The 18,028-nt window shown below is 40.2% G+C and overlaps 1 protein-coding gene across 2 annotated transcripts in view; it reads left to right on the top strand.

Annotated features, from left to right (window-relative positions):
- Positions 1-14,451, top strand: part of RAP2C (RAP2C, member of RAS oncogene family) — a 15,956-nt gene extending 1,505 nt beyond the window's left edge. For both annotated transcript variants that reach the window (XM_004685812.2, XM_012727294.1), the window contains exons 2-4: positions 27-829; positions 3,290-3,599; positions 12,093-14,451. In XM_004685812.2, coding sequence (XP_004685869.1) covers positions 557-829; positions 3,290-3,568 — 552 coding nt within the window. In that variant the 5' untranslated portion in view covers positions 27-556 and the 3' untranslated portion in view covers positions 3,569-3,599; positions 12,093-14,451. The remainder of the gene's footprint in view (positions 1-26; positions 830-3,289; positions 3,600-12,092) is intronic.
- Positions 14,452-18,028: the final 3,577 nt, after the last annotated feature.

The following is an 18,028-nucleotide window of genomic DNA, read 5'->3' as shown; positions in this document are numbered from 1 at the left end:
CGGGCGCCCTTCTCCTCCCTTCACAGGCCGGACGACGCCCGCGGGAGCCGCGGCCCTGAGACCCGCCCGGGCGGCGGAGACTGGAGCAGAGCCCATCGGCCTGGGCAGGCCCCGCGGCGCCGGCAGGAAGCGGGGTCCCTGGGCCCCTTTGTGTGCAGGGCGGGGGAGGGGTGCCGGGCCGCCCCTGGCCACAGCTCCTCGGAAGCCCGCGTGCCCGCGGACAGCCCCCTTCTGCGGCCCCCACCCCTGCCCTCTGGGGGGCGCGATCGGCCTCCCCCTCGCTGGGCTGCTCTGGACTCGCCCTCCTCCCCACGCCCCCGGCCTGGGCTGCCATTCCTATAGGAAGGGCCTCACCCTTGCGTCCCCACCCACCCCGACTCTGGGCTCTTTCCCCTCCCCCGCCTTTAACTTCCTCTCCTTCCCCCGTCGGGCCGCCGGTTGCTCTGCGCTCTCCTCCCCAGTTCGCAGATTTCCGCCCACCTTCCGCCTGGCTTAGCGCGCCACGGCTAGCGGGTGTTCTTTCCCCCTCTGGTAGGAGTGGGTGAAGGTGAGACTCATGAGGGAATACAAGGTAGTGGTGTTAGGGAGCGGAGGGGTGGGCAAGTCGGCCCTGACAGTGCAGTTTGTCACCGGGACTTTCATTGAGAAATATGACCCCACCATTGAAGACTTCTACCGCAAAGAGATCGAAGTGGACTCTTCCCCCTCCGTGCTGGAAATTCTGGACACCGCAGGAACCGAGCAGTTTGCCTCCATGAGAGATCTCTACATCAAAAATGGCCAAGGTTTCATCCTGGTTTATAGTCTGGTTAATCAACAGTCTTTTCAGGTAACCAAACCGAGTCTTGTAATTTGTGCGAAGGGGGTGTGGTAACCCTACATTTACTTCTGGTTTGCTGGAGCCCTGCGTTAATGACTAGGTTTTGCTTTTGAAAGTTCGACCTCGCGCATTTTTGAGGTTGCTCCTGGCAGGAAAAGTATCGGGCTGTTTCTGTAGAGTGGACTAAAGTAACAACCGTCAACAAATATTTCAAAGTTATTTTTAAGTCGAAGAAGACAGAAAAAGAAATTTGTCACTCTGTGTACGTTTAGCCCGCAGTATAACAGGCTGAAGTTGCTTTTTGAATTCAACAAGTATTGATTACTGTATTCAAGATTTTTAACAGATAATCTCGGGTAAATAGATCATTTTGGAAGGAAAATTATTGGGAGCCGATTATCTCTTGCAAGATCATTGTGTGTCCCTCCCTCCCCCCACTCTGTTCTCACCCAGGTTTCTCAACCAGATTCATAAATCTTACTGTTGCAACACAAGAACTCAAGACCTGCCTTCTAGGCATTTTACTTAGTTGGGGCATGTGAGGGAAAGTTACTAATTGAAAAGACTGGTACCTAGAATTAATAACCAACAAAAATCTAGAATGACTCCTTTTCTGCAATTGACCGAATTCGTTCTGATAACGCTGACTAGGCTTACAGAAAGTAGGTGGATCTGGGGACTCCGAACAAGTGTAGATTTCTAGCCTTGGCTTGGGGTGGGGGTTGGGGGAGGAGGGAGGCAAACCCTAGGTGGTCCAGTTTCCTCAGAAAAGTTGTCTGTCCTCCATTGGGAGACAGACTGGAGGTTTAACATTATTTTAAGAGCTGCAATAAATGTTGCTATTTATTCTTTGAAAATAAATAACCTCATATTGACCCGTTCTATTGACCTTCATTGATTTAGGAAATGGATATATTTTTTTCTGCATTTAAAGGTATGCACTTAATGTTGTTTACTTAAGAGACATTAAGTGCTTTAGCCAATACTGAGTGCTAATTCCACATTTTTTAGTATTTTAAATTAAGGTTCTACAGCGAACTTTTCCAGTAACCTGATACAACTTAAGGATTTTTTTCTTTTAAGTTTAGTATGTTCTGGGTAAATGGGTCAAAGTTAACATGATCAAATTGGAGCTCATTTTATGTAAAATTACATTCCAAAGCAGTAGCATCATAAAAGTATGTGTTGCTCAGAAAATACCAAATTAACGGTGATATTCAACAAGCATCTCTTCCTCAATGATCCTAGGGAGATTTGTTATTCCACTAGCTGACTCGAAGGTGGAAGTCATTTCATCGGTTTTTTTTTTTTTTAAGGTTGCCATTATACCTACTTCTGTTATAGAAAGTGAACAGCTGTCATAATTTCAAAAAAGACAAACTCTTTTAAACCCATAACCTTAGGTTTTGGTTCTCAGCTGAACTCTTGATCATCCCATAAGGGTTAGAGAAAGGACGTTAACTTCGAAGACCTGAGTTGATAGCTTAATGAGACCAAATTATTACAAATATCAAATAACTGTTTGTATAAATTGTGATAGTCCCAGTTTCTCTTTCATCCTGTGTGTGAATAGCCTGCTTACTATAGCTATTAAAATGAAATATGGTTTATATTTAAGTCCAACCTTTTAAATTATGAAAAATTTTCTTAGCCTGTAATGTTAAAATTAAAATCTGTAATACCAGCTTTTATCATACTCCTCCCAAAGTTGATGCTACTAGAGAATTCACTCTTTGTAATTAGTTGTAATTACTTAGCAAAAGTAAAAAACACATGGGAGAAAACTCAGCCTGCCAAAAGGAACTTAGTCAAGGAAACGAATGACTTCTAGCTCATCCAGCCCCTTTCGTTGTCTTTCCCAAGAGCTGTTCACTGTTAATAGTTTCTAGTACATTGAAGTGTATTTTAAAGTGTTTGATTTTATTGGGCTGAAAGCATATCATTAAATTTCCAGTGAAACATTTAAGTTTAAGAATTTGTTTTTAACTTTGGTCTTCTAGGCATGACAGAGTATTTGTGTTCACACCGAAAACACTTTCGCTTAAGCATTCTTGCTAGATGGGTTGGAACTGATGCCACGCGTGCCAGGGTAACAGGTGTTACAATCAGTGATGACAAGCAGGCGGGTTTTGGGAGGTGGTAAAAGACACCTTCATCATATTTGGTAACTGGCTTTTAAAGTCACAATAGACTGGGGGAAAGAAGTCATTAAATGAGTCCTTAGGTGAGTGGGCAACCTACATGTTTATTTTTGATGGAAACACTGCAGGTAGTATGTGTGGAAAAGATTTCATTGCAACTTCAGTGGAGAAAATGCTGCTTTCTCCATTTGGGGGTGTGGTTTTATTTTGAATTTGCTTTCTCTACTCACAGAGGGATGACTTTTGATGGTATTGTAATACTTCTGGTTTTCTGAATAGTTTTGCTATGATTATACACTGTATTTTTTCCCCTCTGATTGTTAAATAGGATATCAAGCCAATGAGAGATCAGATTGTCAGAGTGAAGAGATATGAAAAAGTCCCACTAATCCTAGTAGGAAATAAAGTGGATCTGGAACCAGAGAGAGAGGTTATGTCTTCAGAAGGCAGAGCTCTGGCTCAAGAATGGGGCTGTCCTTTCATGGAGACATCAGCAAAAAGTAAATCGATGGTGGATGAACTTTTTGCTGAGATCGTCAGACAAATGAACTATTCCTCGCTGCCGGAGAAGCAAGATCAGTGTTGTACAACTTGCATCATCCAGTAAAAAGAACCTCGATCATGGCCATACCGAGCAGGTTAGTTGTTGATGAAAACCGCCAAGCCACACAATTTTGTTTTTGAACAAGTGTAACAAAAAGCTGGTGAATATTAGAACATTTTGTGCTATCCTTAAATTTCTTCCCTTAAATGCCTTCATTGTTTAAAATTAACATTTTAATCTTTATCACAAAATGGTAACATTCAATGAGAAACCCAAAAAGTACAGATAAGCAAATGAAGATAGGAAATTGCTTGTATTCTCTTCACCAAGATTTATTTCTTTTAAAGTTCTCTCTGTCTGTCTAACAGCATTTCTTTGGGTTGGGATGAGTTAAAGGATAATATTCCTTTCCCAGCTTTGGTCATTTAAATCCGAAATGCACAGAACAACATCTAGTAATTCCAGACGATGACTAGTTTTGTTTTCTATCCCAGACTGGCAAACTGCTATAGTTAAAATCATCCATTTACTAATCTCCCAAGTGCTTGATTTAGCAGGATGGTTATTTAATCAAGTTTATCTGTACCTTGCACTCGAGAGACTTAAGTGACCTCTGATTATAACAAATTACAGTGCCTCACTGTACCTTGACTTCCTTATGAATATATGGTCCAAGTGAGACTCAGGTAAAATCACCCATGATGTGTTAGAAAGAACATTCTTCAGCCCAGGAAACGATGGACTAAGTAAGGACAGTAAGAAAACCTTCAGTGATAGCTAAATGTTTTTTAAGTAAATGGGTCTTGAAAAAGTGGGCTGTATAAAATTACCGAGTTTTTAAACTGAGATTATGGCATTCATATCATCTGGACTGTAAGTGGGCAGATAATCTCAGATAGCAACACTTAGATAATAAGACAAAACAACCAATTCCTGGCTGTTGAGAAACCGCAGCAAATGCCAGAGTGGCCTGACAACTTCAGGAATGGAATTGATTGTCTTGAGCCAAGACTGACCTCAAGTCTAGGAGGCAGTGTTGCAAATGACTACAGGCATTTCAGATTGCAGTGGATTCCTAATCAAAGGTCTGGCTTTGTATGAGCTCCCTGGAGAAAAGACTAACGGTCCCCAATTTGTCTTTTCAGACAAGATCTCCTTTCAGGTAGTGTCATCTTTAGAAATGAAGCATGACAGCTGGGTTTTATTCAGAATGCCTTCAGTCACCAGCTTTATAGTCTACCATAATACAGTGAAAACGCTTTTCTACCAAACTGTACCATTGCTTTCTAAAGTCATTGTTCAGACTCTAGTCCAGCATAGGTTTTGTTGACAGCATCACACTTACAGTATAGTCTTGGAGGCAGTGACAGGAGTGTGTAGGTGATCAAGTTCCATGTTCTCCTTTCCATAATCTCTCACATTGAGAGCCAGCTTCAGGTTTGAACAAGGTCTGTGTTGTGTTTCCATCTTTACCTTTATGTTCTTTTTCTAGCTGACACTTTTAACTGGGCAAATGGAATAAGTGTACATGTTTAGTTTTATCATCTTTATCAAAAAATTAATCAACATTTCCATTACTTTCAGTCATCAATATAGACATCTATAAGAAGCAATGCATAATTGCACATAAAAAAGACAACCTGCCTCACTCAAATTTGCCAATGGGAAATTTGTAAGGCAATTTTAAATCTCATCCTGGGTTACTTCTAAATTTATTTCATTTGCAACTTTTGTGACCTTTATTACTTTTAATCCACTTGACTACCCAAAGAAATGACTGAAAAGATTTTTAATATTTCAAGCTTTGTTTATAGCTTTGTTAGTCAATTTACCAAAAAACAGAAACTACCAATTGCTTACTTTTTATAATAATGGGTCAAGTTGCCTTTGTACTTTATGACCTGGTTTTGTTTTTGTAAGCAGAAAACACAGCTGAAGATGATAGCCTTGAAATAAAAGGTCTAATCAGCTGAATTTTTGAAATACTAGAGGAATTCCCTGACCAAGATCTTCTAGAACAAAACACACTATCTGCAGTCTTTTTTCCTAACGTCAAATAACATTGAACTGACACACGTGGGAAGCTGTAATCAGGCCATAAAGGTTGTGGTTGTGTCTATCTGTTGTTTATCTAAACAGGAGATGGATTCTGAATCCTACAGCTTGAATCATGGAGTTTGAAGTCTGTCCTATGTCTAGATTGAAACTTACACTTAGACAAGTACAGGTGATCTGAGAAATGTTTTTCCTTAAGAGTCAAAATTGTTGCCCAAGTTAGAAATAGACTCAAGTAAGTCAGAAAGACTGACTGCTATACATTGATTGCTCTTAATTGAAAGGGAACATTTATTAATTTTCTAAGAATTGCTCTTGATAATTCCTCTGCCATTTTCTCTGCCACCCTTCAATTGGGTCACCAGCCTCTTACTCAACACCTCTTTATCCTCATGACTCCCAGAACTGTTTCTTCACCTTTCTCCCGCCCACTGGCAGTGATCTTAGTGGAAGATTGGAAGCAAACTTGGAAGCAGATTGTTTATGCCCTGAGTTCATGGCTGCTTTCCTTATTGACCTAAAGAGTCAGCCATTGAGTGATTTGAAGGCTCCTTTGACTGCAGCAGCAGTGTGCTAGAATAGCAACTCCAGTCAGTATGGCAGCCCTGTTTGGGTTTGATTAACTACATTGCAACAACTCTGTATTGGTATAAATCACAGACAGTTGGCTTCAGTGGTATATACACCATTGTTGAGAACATGGGTGTTTCATGAATAACCTCGGTGACAAGGTCAGGGGAAAGAGGCCACTTGCGGCCAGGGAGCATTCTGGTTTCTGTTGAGGGGGTCTGTAGTGCACTGTCCAATGTTGTGGAGCACTCTGCACCCCTACCCCGAGATGCCAGGAGCTGCCCCCCTGCCCCCAGGGGCAACAAGATATCTGTGTCACTGTCTACTGTAAATGTCTTCTGGGGGGCAAAATCTTTCCTGAGAACCACCGACTTAGAGAAATGTGGGAGCTGGTAGCATTGAGTCAGCGCTTGAATGGGTAGGACTTGAGGAGGTGGGGAGATGACTAGAGGTGACTTAAAAATAGAGGGAATTCCAAAAAGGAGCCAAATAATATACTAAAATAGTCTGTTGATTCCCTGAAGAGAAGGTGGAAAGTATAAGAAAGTTGCTTGTTCAGTGTGACGGTTAAGTAATAGGCCCTTTGGCAAATAGTATTATTTTAAGATTATTTTTGAAGGACTCCTGTATCTTGGTCCAGTTATCAGTGAAAGTCCAGTATTGGGAAAAGGTATCTAAAACCAGGAATTTTTAAAAGGTGTTCTTTGCAATGGTTTGAAGGGCTCTTGCAAGATTTTTATCCCATTTTTTCTCAGTGTATTATGGCATGGGTTCTTCCAACGAGCATAAATGGTTCTTACGGGTACCAAACACCAGGAGTCAAACTAAAAGAACAAAGATCATTATTTATGTCAGCCCCAGTTCATTATATATGTCAGCCTGAAGAAAAAGGGAGATTCTTGATTCAAGACTAGCACATCATTTCACGTGGCAGCGGAATGCCCGGGTTGGTAACAAAGGCTCCTGCAAGCCTGAGCCATCTATGAATGTCATTTTAGTCTAGCTGGCCTTACTGTTTGTAAACACAGTGGAATTGATTAGCATTTTCTTTTTTTTTTTTTTTTAAGAAAATACGTAGACTCAGAATAGTTGTAATTTTTCCAGCTTTTAGTTACATGTGATGTGCCAGAAATTTAGCAAATGGGAGAGGGGGGGTAATCCTGAAAATTAAATGACATTGTGTGTTTTTAAATGCTGGCATTTTCATATCTAAGTTAAATATTAATCGTATGAGTAAAACAACCAGGGGTGGTGGAATTTTGTTGCACAAGTTCATTTATACAGGGACTTCATTTTTTCCCCCAGCCCCATGATATCACTGCAAGTGGGGAAAACAGCCTGTTTAAATGCTCTTTGTCTTCCAGTTCATATGGTGAGCCAAAATGGCGGCCCTGACTGAAGGGGAAGTTTTCTTTGGGGACAGTGTATACCATAAAGATGTACAATAGACCAGGTGCAAAAGGGGGTCCTTTTCCCTTTTGTGTCTCCCTCCCCATCTCCCAGACCTTTCACTGACCTCCACAGGAGTCATGATTCCAGACAGTTGAGTGAATAGGTGCCTACTTAGACCTGCTCCAGCGTTGGGGTGTCTGGCCATTAGAGTGACTGTGTGTCTGTACCCTCTTTAATTGCTTCCTTTAACCTCAAGGTTAGGCTTTCCTTTTAGAGTGAAATGCATACGAGCCATTCAGTTTTACTCCATTACTTCTCTGACTTAGAATGAACCATCCATAGAATTAACAAAAATTGCATCATGGGGCTGGAGAATTGCCACTGAGGAAGTATTCTAGCTGTACTACAGGAAAGATTCTCCTCATGGGATTACTTCTCAGTGGAATTCTAAAATCCAGAAGATAATGTCACTAAGAAAAATTTAACTCCTGTCAGCTGTTGGAAAAACTTATCCTACCAAAAACATACTCCCAAATTCCTTTTGATTATCCACACTCTTAGGATTATTGAATTCAGAAAAAGTAACTTCAGAGTTGAGAAGGGGCCTCCCTGATGGCCCAGGGGTTAAATCTCAGCACAATCACTGTGATGGCCCACCTCTGTCCTTAGAGTTTGATCCCTACCCGCCTGCTGCGCCCCTTGTAACTGGGTGGTCCCCAGGAAATGGGGGAATTTCAGGTCTCCTGCTGGCTCTCCATCCTGTTTCCTTCTTCCTCTTCAGAGTTACATTATTTGAAATCACAGAATCAAAGTCATGAATTTGTACTTGTGGAGATTTTAGGTGTGATACTTTAAAAAATAAAATAACTTACCCCTTTCCTGGGGTCACCATAAACTTTTAGGCATTGTGTTCTTAAAGCCGGGTACCACTTCTATTTAAAGATTCCTTGGAGAGATTCAGCTCTTAAGTTTTTGTTGAAGGGATGACAGGTGAGCACTTTTAATGACCTCATCCTCCTACTCTGCCCCTAATCAACTTCTTGGGCATTATGTAAATTAGGGTTGAGAAATAAAGGGAAGTTACTTAACAAAAACACAACTGCATGGCATGCCAGCCTAGTGTCTTGCTAATATGGCTAAATATTTAACTTGGATAAGAAAATGCCAAATAAAAACTGAAGAGGAAATTCATCTGAAAAATTTCCTTTGACTAAATTCCCTGAATATCATGCCTCAAACTGGAAAAAATTAAAATTGATTATCCTTGCACATTTATATTTGCTAAAAAGAATGCTAGTAAATGCCAGTGTATTTAGAAATGGCAAATCCAGCTAAGCGAAAAAGACATTCATAAACTGCTAAGCCTAGCAGGAGCCTTTGTTAATATCCCGAGCATTTGCTGCCACGTGAAATGATGTGCTAGTCTTGAACCAAGAATCCTCTTTTTCTTCATACTGACATAAATAATGATCTTTGTTCTTTCAGTTCTGTGTTTGGTACTCGTGTACGGATTAACTCTACTTGGGATACCCTAGTTCATAATTTCCTGAGTCCAAAAGGTTTGGACTGTGGTTTGGGTTTGTTTTTGTTGTGTACTCTTCCATAATAAAATCCAATTAGAGAAACGTGGAAAAGTGAAAGCAGTTGAGCAAGAGTTTGAGCAGAAGCTTCCAGTGTTAAGATTTGTTGGGTGACTTGCTGGAAACTTGAGAGGACAAGGATTATTTGTGCTCTGTCTTGTGTGCATCAGTCTCTGCATGTGCAGTGTGTCTGGGTATGATGTCACTATCCTGGGAGTAAGAAGTATGAATTTGACCAGCTGCCTTTAAAGCTTCTGGGATTTTTTTTTTTTACACGAATGAGAATTGTTAGTACACTAAAAGTTTTGCTGTCAGGGTGAAAAGGAATAACATTTACATTTCACATCCTGTGAAATAATAAGATGAAAGATTGTCCTTTTTGCTTAATGTAAGTTTTTGCTTCAGGACTTATTACTGAAGAGAATTATAATTTATTACTGCCTTGAAAAGTAGCTTGTATTAATACTCATTAATATTGTTGGCCTGACCCAGATTTATCTGTCTCTTGATTTTTGCTGGTGTATTGTCAGCCTGTGGAATGTGGATAGACTGAATGCTAACCAGGTTGTTAAAGGATGGCAAATAATCCCTATGTCACCCTTTATTTAACGTGCACTACAGTTGACATACTGGTTTGTATTAGTGTTTGTTTTGGTTTGAAATAATACTTTCTCAATTTGATTTCAGAAAAAGCTGGAATATTAAATCACACATTACAGGTCTCCCTATTTAAGAGACAGTTGTTTTTGAAAGTCCAGAACTCTTTACAATGGTTTATTTTGAGAGCTGTGGACTAGAATTTATAGCAATCTTATTCATTCAAATTAATGAAGGCCATCATGTCTGAAGTGCTAGGATATTTTCAGAGTTGTGTGTATAATGGCATGCTGTTATGTTCAAATCGGTGTGAGAGTTCAAAAATATATAAGGTCTTCAACCTAGACATCAAAGACATATATAACCCTGGTTTTCTAGAAATTCATAACCTGGTTGAGAAAATTTTTAAAAAATCAAATATTTATATACTTTTTAAGGCACTTTAACTTATTGCCTTATGTGATACAACAACCCTGTGAGGAAAGAATTTGTATCACTATTTTAGAATTTGAATCACTGTTTTAATGATGAGGAAAAAGAGTTGTTCAAGCTTAAATAGCCAGTGTTCTAATGAACAAGTTTTTTTTAATGCAAAAAAAAAAAATCAATTGGAAGAAAAATGTTTCTCTCATAATTTCTAAACAGACAAACTTTTGTTCTATTTTCCCCAATGGCAGAGTTTCAAAAATAACCAGAGATGTTCTTTTAAAATAATCGTTTTTATGATATAGCTGCTATTAAAGAATCCTCTCAGGCTCTATTGAACACTAATAGAAGTGGTGCTGTCACATGAAATTAAAATTATGCATGTATATAAACACTGGTACAGCCCATCAGCAATCTTAAATTGGTTTCTTTTGGCACTCTCATGTTGCTATTCTGCTGTTTCTGGCTCTTTAAATATTCCTTACCTTTTACATTAAAAAAGTGTAATTCGGCCCTCCCTGGTGGCTCAGTGGGTTAAAGCACAGCACTGAGAATCTAAAGCCGCTTCCCATAAGTTCAATTCCCGCCTGCCCCGAGAATCTAAAGCCGCTTCCCATGAGTTCAATTCCCACCTGCCCCGGAGGTGACCACATGGCGTGGCAGACCTCTCCTGACCTGCCCGCTGCTCCCCTCAGCAGTATACTTCCTCCATCTGCCTGTTCTGCTCCCCACTCTGTCTCTGGTGAAGCCTCGCGCCGCCCCTGAGCCTCTGTCCTATACCCAAGTTCTGTATGCACAAATAAATAAATCTTTAAAAAAAAAAAGTGTAATTCTTCTCCCCCAAAAGCTCTTTGTTAATCAGCATCTTTGTTGATCAGCACAGTTGAAGGACTTTGTGTCTGAATGATAGATTCCCCACCCTTCTCCTGTGGGGGGTGGGGGATGAGGTAGGGGTGGGGGTAGAGGATGAAGGGGTGCAGGGGCAGGGGAGGCAATGAATCTATTGAATCTATTGAATCTATAGAATCTGTTCTATAAGAACAGAGACTGAGAAATCCCAGTCACAGACAGAGGCTTCCCCAAAAGAAGCAGATGACAGTGGCTAACGTGAGCTATTGCTGTCAGCGAACATCTAACCCAAGTCAGACCACCTGGCAGTGATCACAGTAGCTGTTTTCTGACTCAAACATGTTTTTTTTTTTTAAATACTCAAACTAAATTTGAAAAAGTTTTACATACTATCAAATTAGCTCATAATTAACAAGCATGTAATTCTATTTCCCATTAAAAATATGAAGAGATCACATTCAAAGTAGAAGTAATTTTTGACACTTTTATACTGTAAGATCTTTTAAACCATCAAAAGCATTTTAATATTGTAAAAAATTCAATACAAATGTATAGTGTAATAGCAAACAAAGCAGAAATTATATACACACAGTGATATACCCTCAGAATCACTGTTACTGTGTTTGTGATTTTTAATGAATTTTATTAGCCACAGAAAATTACTTAAACTGATGGAAAACACACTGCAATTCCACCTGTTATTATGCTAAGTGAAAGAAACCAGAAAGAGAAAGACAGGCACCAGATGATTTCACTCATTTGGAATATAGCAAAACAAAGAGTCAGCAAAAACAAAACCTAGAAAAATTGAGACTGGGGGTGAGGGTGGGAGGGCAGGGGGAATTATAGGGAGCAAAGTGTGGAGGGAGGTGTGAGGTAGTAAGTAAGGTGGAAGACTAGGGTGCCTTGGTGGTGGGTGTGGTGTAAGGCCATGCATTTGAAGGGGTGTGCCTTCACCTCTGAATCATAGAACTGTAAATCAATATTGCTTCAATAAAACTATGCATAAAATCAATTGTTATTCTGGTACCATGTCCATGTGTGTATAGACCTGTTGTCAATGTTCTCATTTTACACTATATATTCTGCATTTTATAACATTTTTATCTTAATTGCAGATAAAACTCAGAGGAAATTTGCACAGATGCTGCTTTGGAGAACTTTACAACCTGGGTTGCAGAACTGAGCCTTGGTAAACCTGTCTCTATTACAGCATGTTGCCATACATCTAATTAAGTGCATAAGGTCTTTGGCCTCAAGATCCATTGACCTTAAACAGGAATGCTTAGCACGTTTACCATATGTTTCAAATCTGTTCTTTATCAATCAGTCCTTTTATAGCTTTCTAAGTTCTTATCGATGGCTAATATGCAAGAATTAATTTTTAATATTTTAATTGATTTCTTTAATCAGTTTCTCAACTTGTATTTATTAAATATTCAAACTCAGTATTACCTACTCAATGCCTTTTAAAAGAAAGTTGTAATGGAGAAAAAAATTGAGCCTTAAACAAATGGTTACTTCTGTATATTACCTCGCACCAGTGCTTCATTCTCTTTGTCAGATCTTTCTCTTTTAAATGGTTGGTTAATACTTGGAGACTTTGTTTACGTGTGGCAGTGTTGTAAAAGGAAACTGAAGATCACATTTTACCTGTATGGATGGAATATCCCTTTTCTTCTGGTGCAGTTTTGTGCTGTGTTTTTGTAATTAACATGTTCTGAAAGTTACAATTGATATTTGAAATTGACTGTAGAGCCTTTAGCCTAAGAGTTAAGCGTTTGATTCTATTAGGTTTTCACATGTGTTAATCTCATTTACAGCATTGAATTGCAGCAGTAACATTTTCCTTTCTGTGAAGTTCTAAATTTAGTTATGACCTATTTAGCGATGCCTTTGAAAAGGGATATTGTATCCATGGTAAATTAATTGTATACCTAAACAGAGATAGCTCAGCTTTGCCTGTCAGGCTTGTAATTGACATCGAGTAGACTTCTACACATGTAAAATTGAATTCAAATAAAATCATATACACTTTTGAGTTCTTAAAAATTTGTTTTTCTGAATAATAGTTTAAAGCAATATTTGTTAAAATTTTCTTGCACTATCATAATTGCTTTTTAGTTATTCCCAAGAAGCATGTTCGTAGTAGAGACAAAATCTGTGTAACAGAAGGGAGGATACGCCAAGTTCTCTGGGCTTTCTTTTATCTTTTTCTTTCTTTTTTTGCAAATGTGCTTCTAATAGCCATTGCCTTCCATGTTTACCTAATCAGCACATTTTGTCTGAATACTTGAACATTTTAACAGTAACACAGGTATAGAAACAGAAAGGAAACGTATCAAGAATAATCTTTTTGGTTCAGTTTTAACATCATGATAATGAGTGCTTTTTCTAGCAATGATTTTAAAATTTTGTAACTCTGACAGTATTTCATTTATCTGGTTTCAGTTGTGTGCTTTTAATTTGCAGGAGTTCGTAACTGCAGCTCACCTACTGCACCAAAGTTCTCGATTTTAGGAGCCCAGCTTTAGTCATTTGAACATGCTTCTAAATAAAATAAAACAAGACAAAAAAAAACCAAAACTATACTTCTAATCTATAATAGCTCAATAACTTTGTCAAGGAAAGCTCTAATATATGCAGTGATGGTTTATGGAAGGGTGTGGCGATTTTAAATTTATATTGTGTGTGATGTTCAAATAAAGTGATATCTACATTCATGTGATTTATTGGTCAGTATGACCATTAATTATTGCATAGAAATTGATTAAACTTTGATTTCCTTTTTTAAAATCGTGTTGCATTTGATTCCTGATCAAATTCCCTCAAAATAAACCCTTGATCTTAGGTTTTTAATTTTTATGGTAAGATGTAAGGGTGAAGGCAATTGAAACATAGTTCCTTATTTATAAGCTGCTTGAAATGAATACCTAATTTAAGTTTGCACTTTAATACCAAACTTAAAACCTAACACTCAGTTCAAAGTAGGTTAAGTGATCGTGGTTCATCTTTATTAGCTGTGTGAAATTCTAAAGGAATCAAATAATTGATGATGATTTTAAATTTCTGCAGATGGATTTTTTTATATATATATACAGCGTTTCTTTCCTATGGATATTTTTCATCCTCTGTCCCCACCTCTAGTGTGTGGGTGTCATTGACCTCAGCAGCAAATTTAACTTGAATTCACTTAGGATTACAGGAATCAGGGGAAGGTGATTTAAAGGTGGTTTCTCCAGCACATTTTAAGAAAAGGGACCAAAAGTTATTTTAGCTTCCTCAATAGATTGCATGTCAAGTTGCTTATTAGGATAATAAATTAATATTAAATGCAATATATGTCTCGTCTTTACTATGGCATCTGTTTAGGAGTTGTTCAAATCACTGCAGTAGGGCTCTGCAAATGAAATCATGTAACCTGTTATCATGGATCTAATGTACTGTAACTTTATCAATGAAAGGTAAAACTCTCAAATAACAAGTACAAACATTGAACAATGACCTATAAAGATTTGTAAAAGTAAAATTTTTCCAATAGATTTCATTCTTGTCATTTTGTAAAACAACCCTGCAGTCCACCTGTTTGTAACTTTTTTAATAAAATAGACATCTGTATTACTGAGCTTGGCTTCTTGAATTCTTTGTGTTGCAATTTGTCCTAGACTTGCTACCTTGTTAATCTCTCATAACTGAAAGTTAATCACTTTTAAAAGAAGGATAAAGTGTGTTGCAGTATACCTCTAAGCAGCAGTTAGACATTCATTTGTCCTTAGTCATATGTGGGACAAACTGAAATATATCCTATTAGGTAATCAATTGGAATAATTTATACATAGAAATTACATGGAATGGGTAAAAATTGTGACGTGTTTTACACCTGTAAACAATGTTTTCCTTTGCAATCAAACCATTCTAGCCACATGTATGTGGACTGGGTTTCTTCGATTTTGTAAAATTCGGGAGGTTTATGCATACCTGTGTCATAATATACAGACAGTATCTTATTGCTTATTACCAGTACTGGTCTTCTGTCGGGTACCAGATGCCCTATGTAGGGTGTACTAGATTCTGCCCTTGAAGTACAAATGAAGTTGCATTTCTACAATGAAGACACCCATCATCTCTAGGCCTTCCGGCTTTCTTCCACCAGAGTAGTAGCCTTCCACCCAGCAAGGCCAACATTTTTTTAAGCCGGTGAGTAAGAGAGGAGAGAATAGAGTAGGGTAAGACTAAAGGGTACTATCTAGGTGAGCCAAACCTGCGATGGCTGTTAGCGGGGTGCTCTGCCACAGCCCGGTCACCATTTTCTGCTCCCCTTCTCTGTGCATGTTGGAAGAAGTCATCTTGGGAGAATATTAAGTCTTACTAGGACTGAAGCATACAGCTGCTATTGGTCCAGGTCCACGGTGTTGAAGCAGGACTGAGGTTCAGCGAGGGGGCCTGCTTAACCTACTTCTACCCTTGAACCTTACTGCTGCATGGACTTGAGTGTCCCTATTTGTTGGCAAAACCAAGGGTCAGTAAAGCTGTCCTTAAGATCATAAAGGCAAGTCCAAATGATTAAAATGCTGAGAAAGATGCTTTAGGGCAAGTTTTTGAATACATGTACCATTTGGGTAGAGTCAAGTGAGTGCTATGGTAAAGTCCATGGAAATAAAAGACAGCAATGAGTAACTTACGTCAGCGTGACAGTGCATAGGTAACAACATACTATGGGCCCTATTTAAAGGTAGTGTGTTTGGTATATTCCTAGGAGTTTATGTAAGACATAAGCTATTTTCATTATAGCCAGTTTTCTTTGGAAAGGCGATGTCTTAACTCAGTATTTGGCAGCCTTTGGCTGCCAGGCGGAATCTAGTCCAGTTAGTGGTGCCAAAAGAACTGTAGTTAGATTTAGCAGCTGTATCCTCCATCCAGTGCAGAGCTCAGCTGTGCCCCTTTTCCACCTTGAACGTTGAGTTTCAAGGGCTAGAAATGCAGTTGATCCCAGACAGCTCCTCTGTGGAGCAGACAACTCCTGCGCTTACAGGCATTGTTAACAATGGCTCAGGCTAACCACTCCCCGAGTCAGTGTTCGGACCAGGCACCGTGCATTGAAGCCCCCCGGCTCAAGGTTAAGTCCCCTGAGACTGCAGGCAGGAGAATACATGAAGGAGTGTTTGCTGCCGTTCCTGAAATTCCTCTGGTAATTCCCGAACTGACTCAGACTGTCCAGCCTCATTCGTAGCCAAGTCAGAAATGTTCGTGTCAGGGTCTCAAAATTCAACTCTTTCCCCTTTAATGAGGCAATCATTCATTCCTTCAGGTGACACATCTCGGCTGGCCGCCCTCCCATCGCCCCACCCCCATCCCCCCCTTAGGCTTGTCCCTCTCGGGCATTGTCCCCACGCATTCACTTGTTCCGCAGATGACCCTAAGCCTGCACCCTCCCTTCCTTCTGAATCTGAAGATCGTTTTGAGTACTTTTTTTTTTCCATTCTGGATTTCTGGAGCCCCAAGACTCAGTCTCCAAATCCTTTGACACTAAGTAGACCTTAGACGAATATGAGGTTATTTCCAAAATGTCCGCTCCATGATGTACTTCACTACCCCATCAGTGCCTCCTGCTGTGTAACTGGAGACTCCCAGATGCCTTGGAGAGCCCTCCAGGAATTGGCTCCTGAGGCTCGAGAAGCTTTTGCTCATGCTCTAAGCCCCAGGGAATGCCTTGGACTTAGTAGTTTGAGGCTCCTGCCAGCTGCTTAAGCCTTAAGGTTGGGGGGAGGGGTAAGCACGAGAGCCGGAAGGACTGGAGCCCCAGCGGAAATTTTCTTGGAGCTCAAAAGTGGATAGGTGGTAAATCTCCACTTGAAAGACCTAAGGAACCCGGAGGGTTCTGACCCTTCAAAAATCCCTAGTTCGAAGGTTCCCTCTTCCTTTGTTTGAGAGCCCCAAGAAGCCCTTATACCAGTAGACGCCATTTTCTCTGGTTTCCTATGGTGCTTCCATTGGACACTTGTGTAGCTCTCCTTAGAAAAATCCCAGCTGGGTTAAAGCGCAGCTCTATGAAAATGTCCTCAGGCATTGCAGCATGAGTTTCATCCCCACCCGAGCTGCTGACCCGGGTGAAAAAGCAGACCTCTCCTGACCCCTACTGCTCCCCTCAGCAGTATATTGCAGTACATCTGCCTGTTCTGCTCCCACTCTCTCTGGTGAATCCTCTCACTCCCCCCACACCTTTGGCCTGTATCCCAGGTCTTGTATGCATAAATAACATCTTTTTAAAAAAAGAAAAAGAAAAAATCCCAGCTGAAGTACAGAAAAACTGCCCTGAGGCACCTCTCTCAGGGTCTCTGGCCCTTTACTTAGGTCCGGAAGTATAGAGACGTGAATGGGAGGCTTGGAGTTTAAAAAAAAAAAAAAAAACAGAAAAGAAGATGTAATACACAGCTTGCTGACAGGTGAGTTTGTACTGGGCGCTCTGGTCCTCTGAACAAGTTGGAAAACTCTGTGCTCTAACCTGAGAGAAGCCTGAGCCACATAGGCCTTTTGCTTTACAACTTGCTAAAAAGAATAGTGATCTAGGAATGGAAATCCAGACCACGAAAAGAGTGACTTCCTTCTGACAGAAAATGACTGCTTGGTGAGATGGATCACCATTCTAAAAAGAAAAAAAAAGGGGGGGGGGAGGGCCAGGGCATAAGGTCAATGCCTTGGATTAATTGAATTAAATATGCACCAGGCACAGATCTATGATGTGAGTTTATGAGAGGAATGTGATATGGCCTTATCCTACATTGTAACTGGGAGACAGCCTTGCCAGCACCAGTTACAAGGCGATGGGATGCCATACACTGCTGAGGGGAGCAGTGACTGAGACAGGAGAGGTCTGCTGCGCCATGTGAGTCAGCTCCCTGGCTGGGGATATAACTCAGGCTGCAGTGTCTGCAGATAGCGTCATAGTGATAAGACTTAACCCCTTGTGCCACCAGGGAGGCCCTATGAATTGAGTCTTGAAGGCCAAGGAGGGATTTGCAGTAAGGACTTTTTGATAGATTTTGAGAGGGGAGGG

This window comes from Condylura cristata, unplaced genomic scaffold (genome assembly GCF_000260355.1).
Source record: "Condylura cristata isolate star-nosed mole 26May11 unplaced genomic scaffold, ConCri1.0 scaffold00019, whole genome shotgun sequence".
In the NCBI taxonomy this organism is placed as follows: Eukaryota; Metazoa; Chordata; class Mammalia; order Eulipotyphla; family Talpidae; genus Condylura; species Condylura cristata.
Note: the sequence above shows the minus strand (reverse complement) of the source record. Positions and strands in the feature narration are given on the sequence as shown.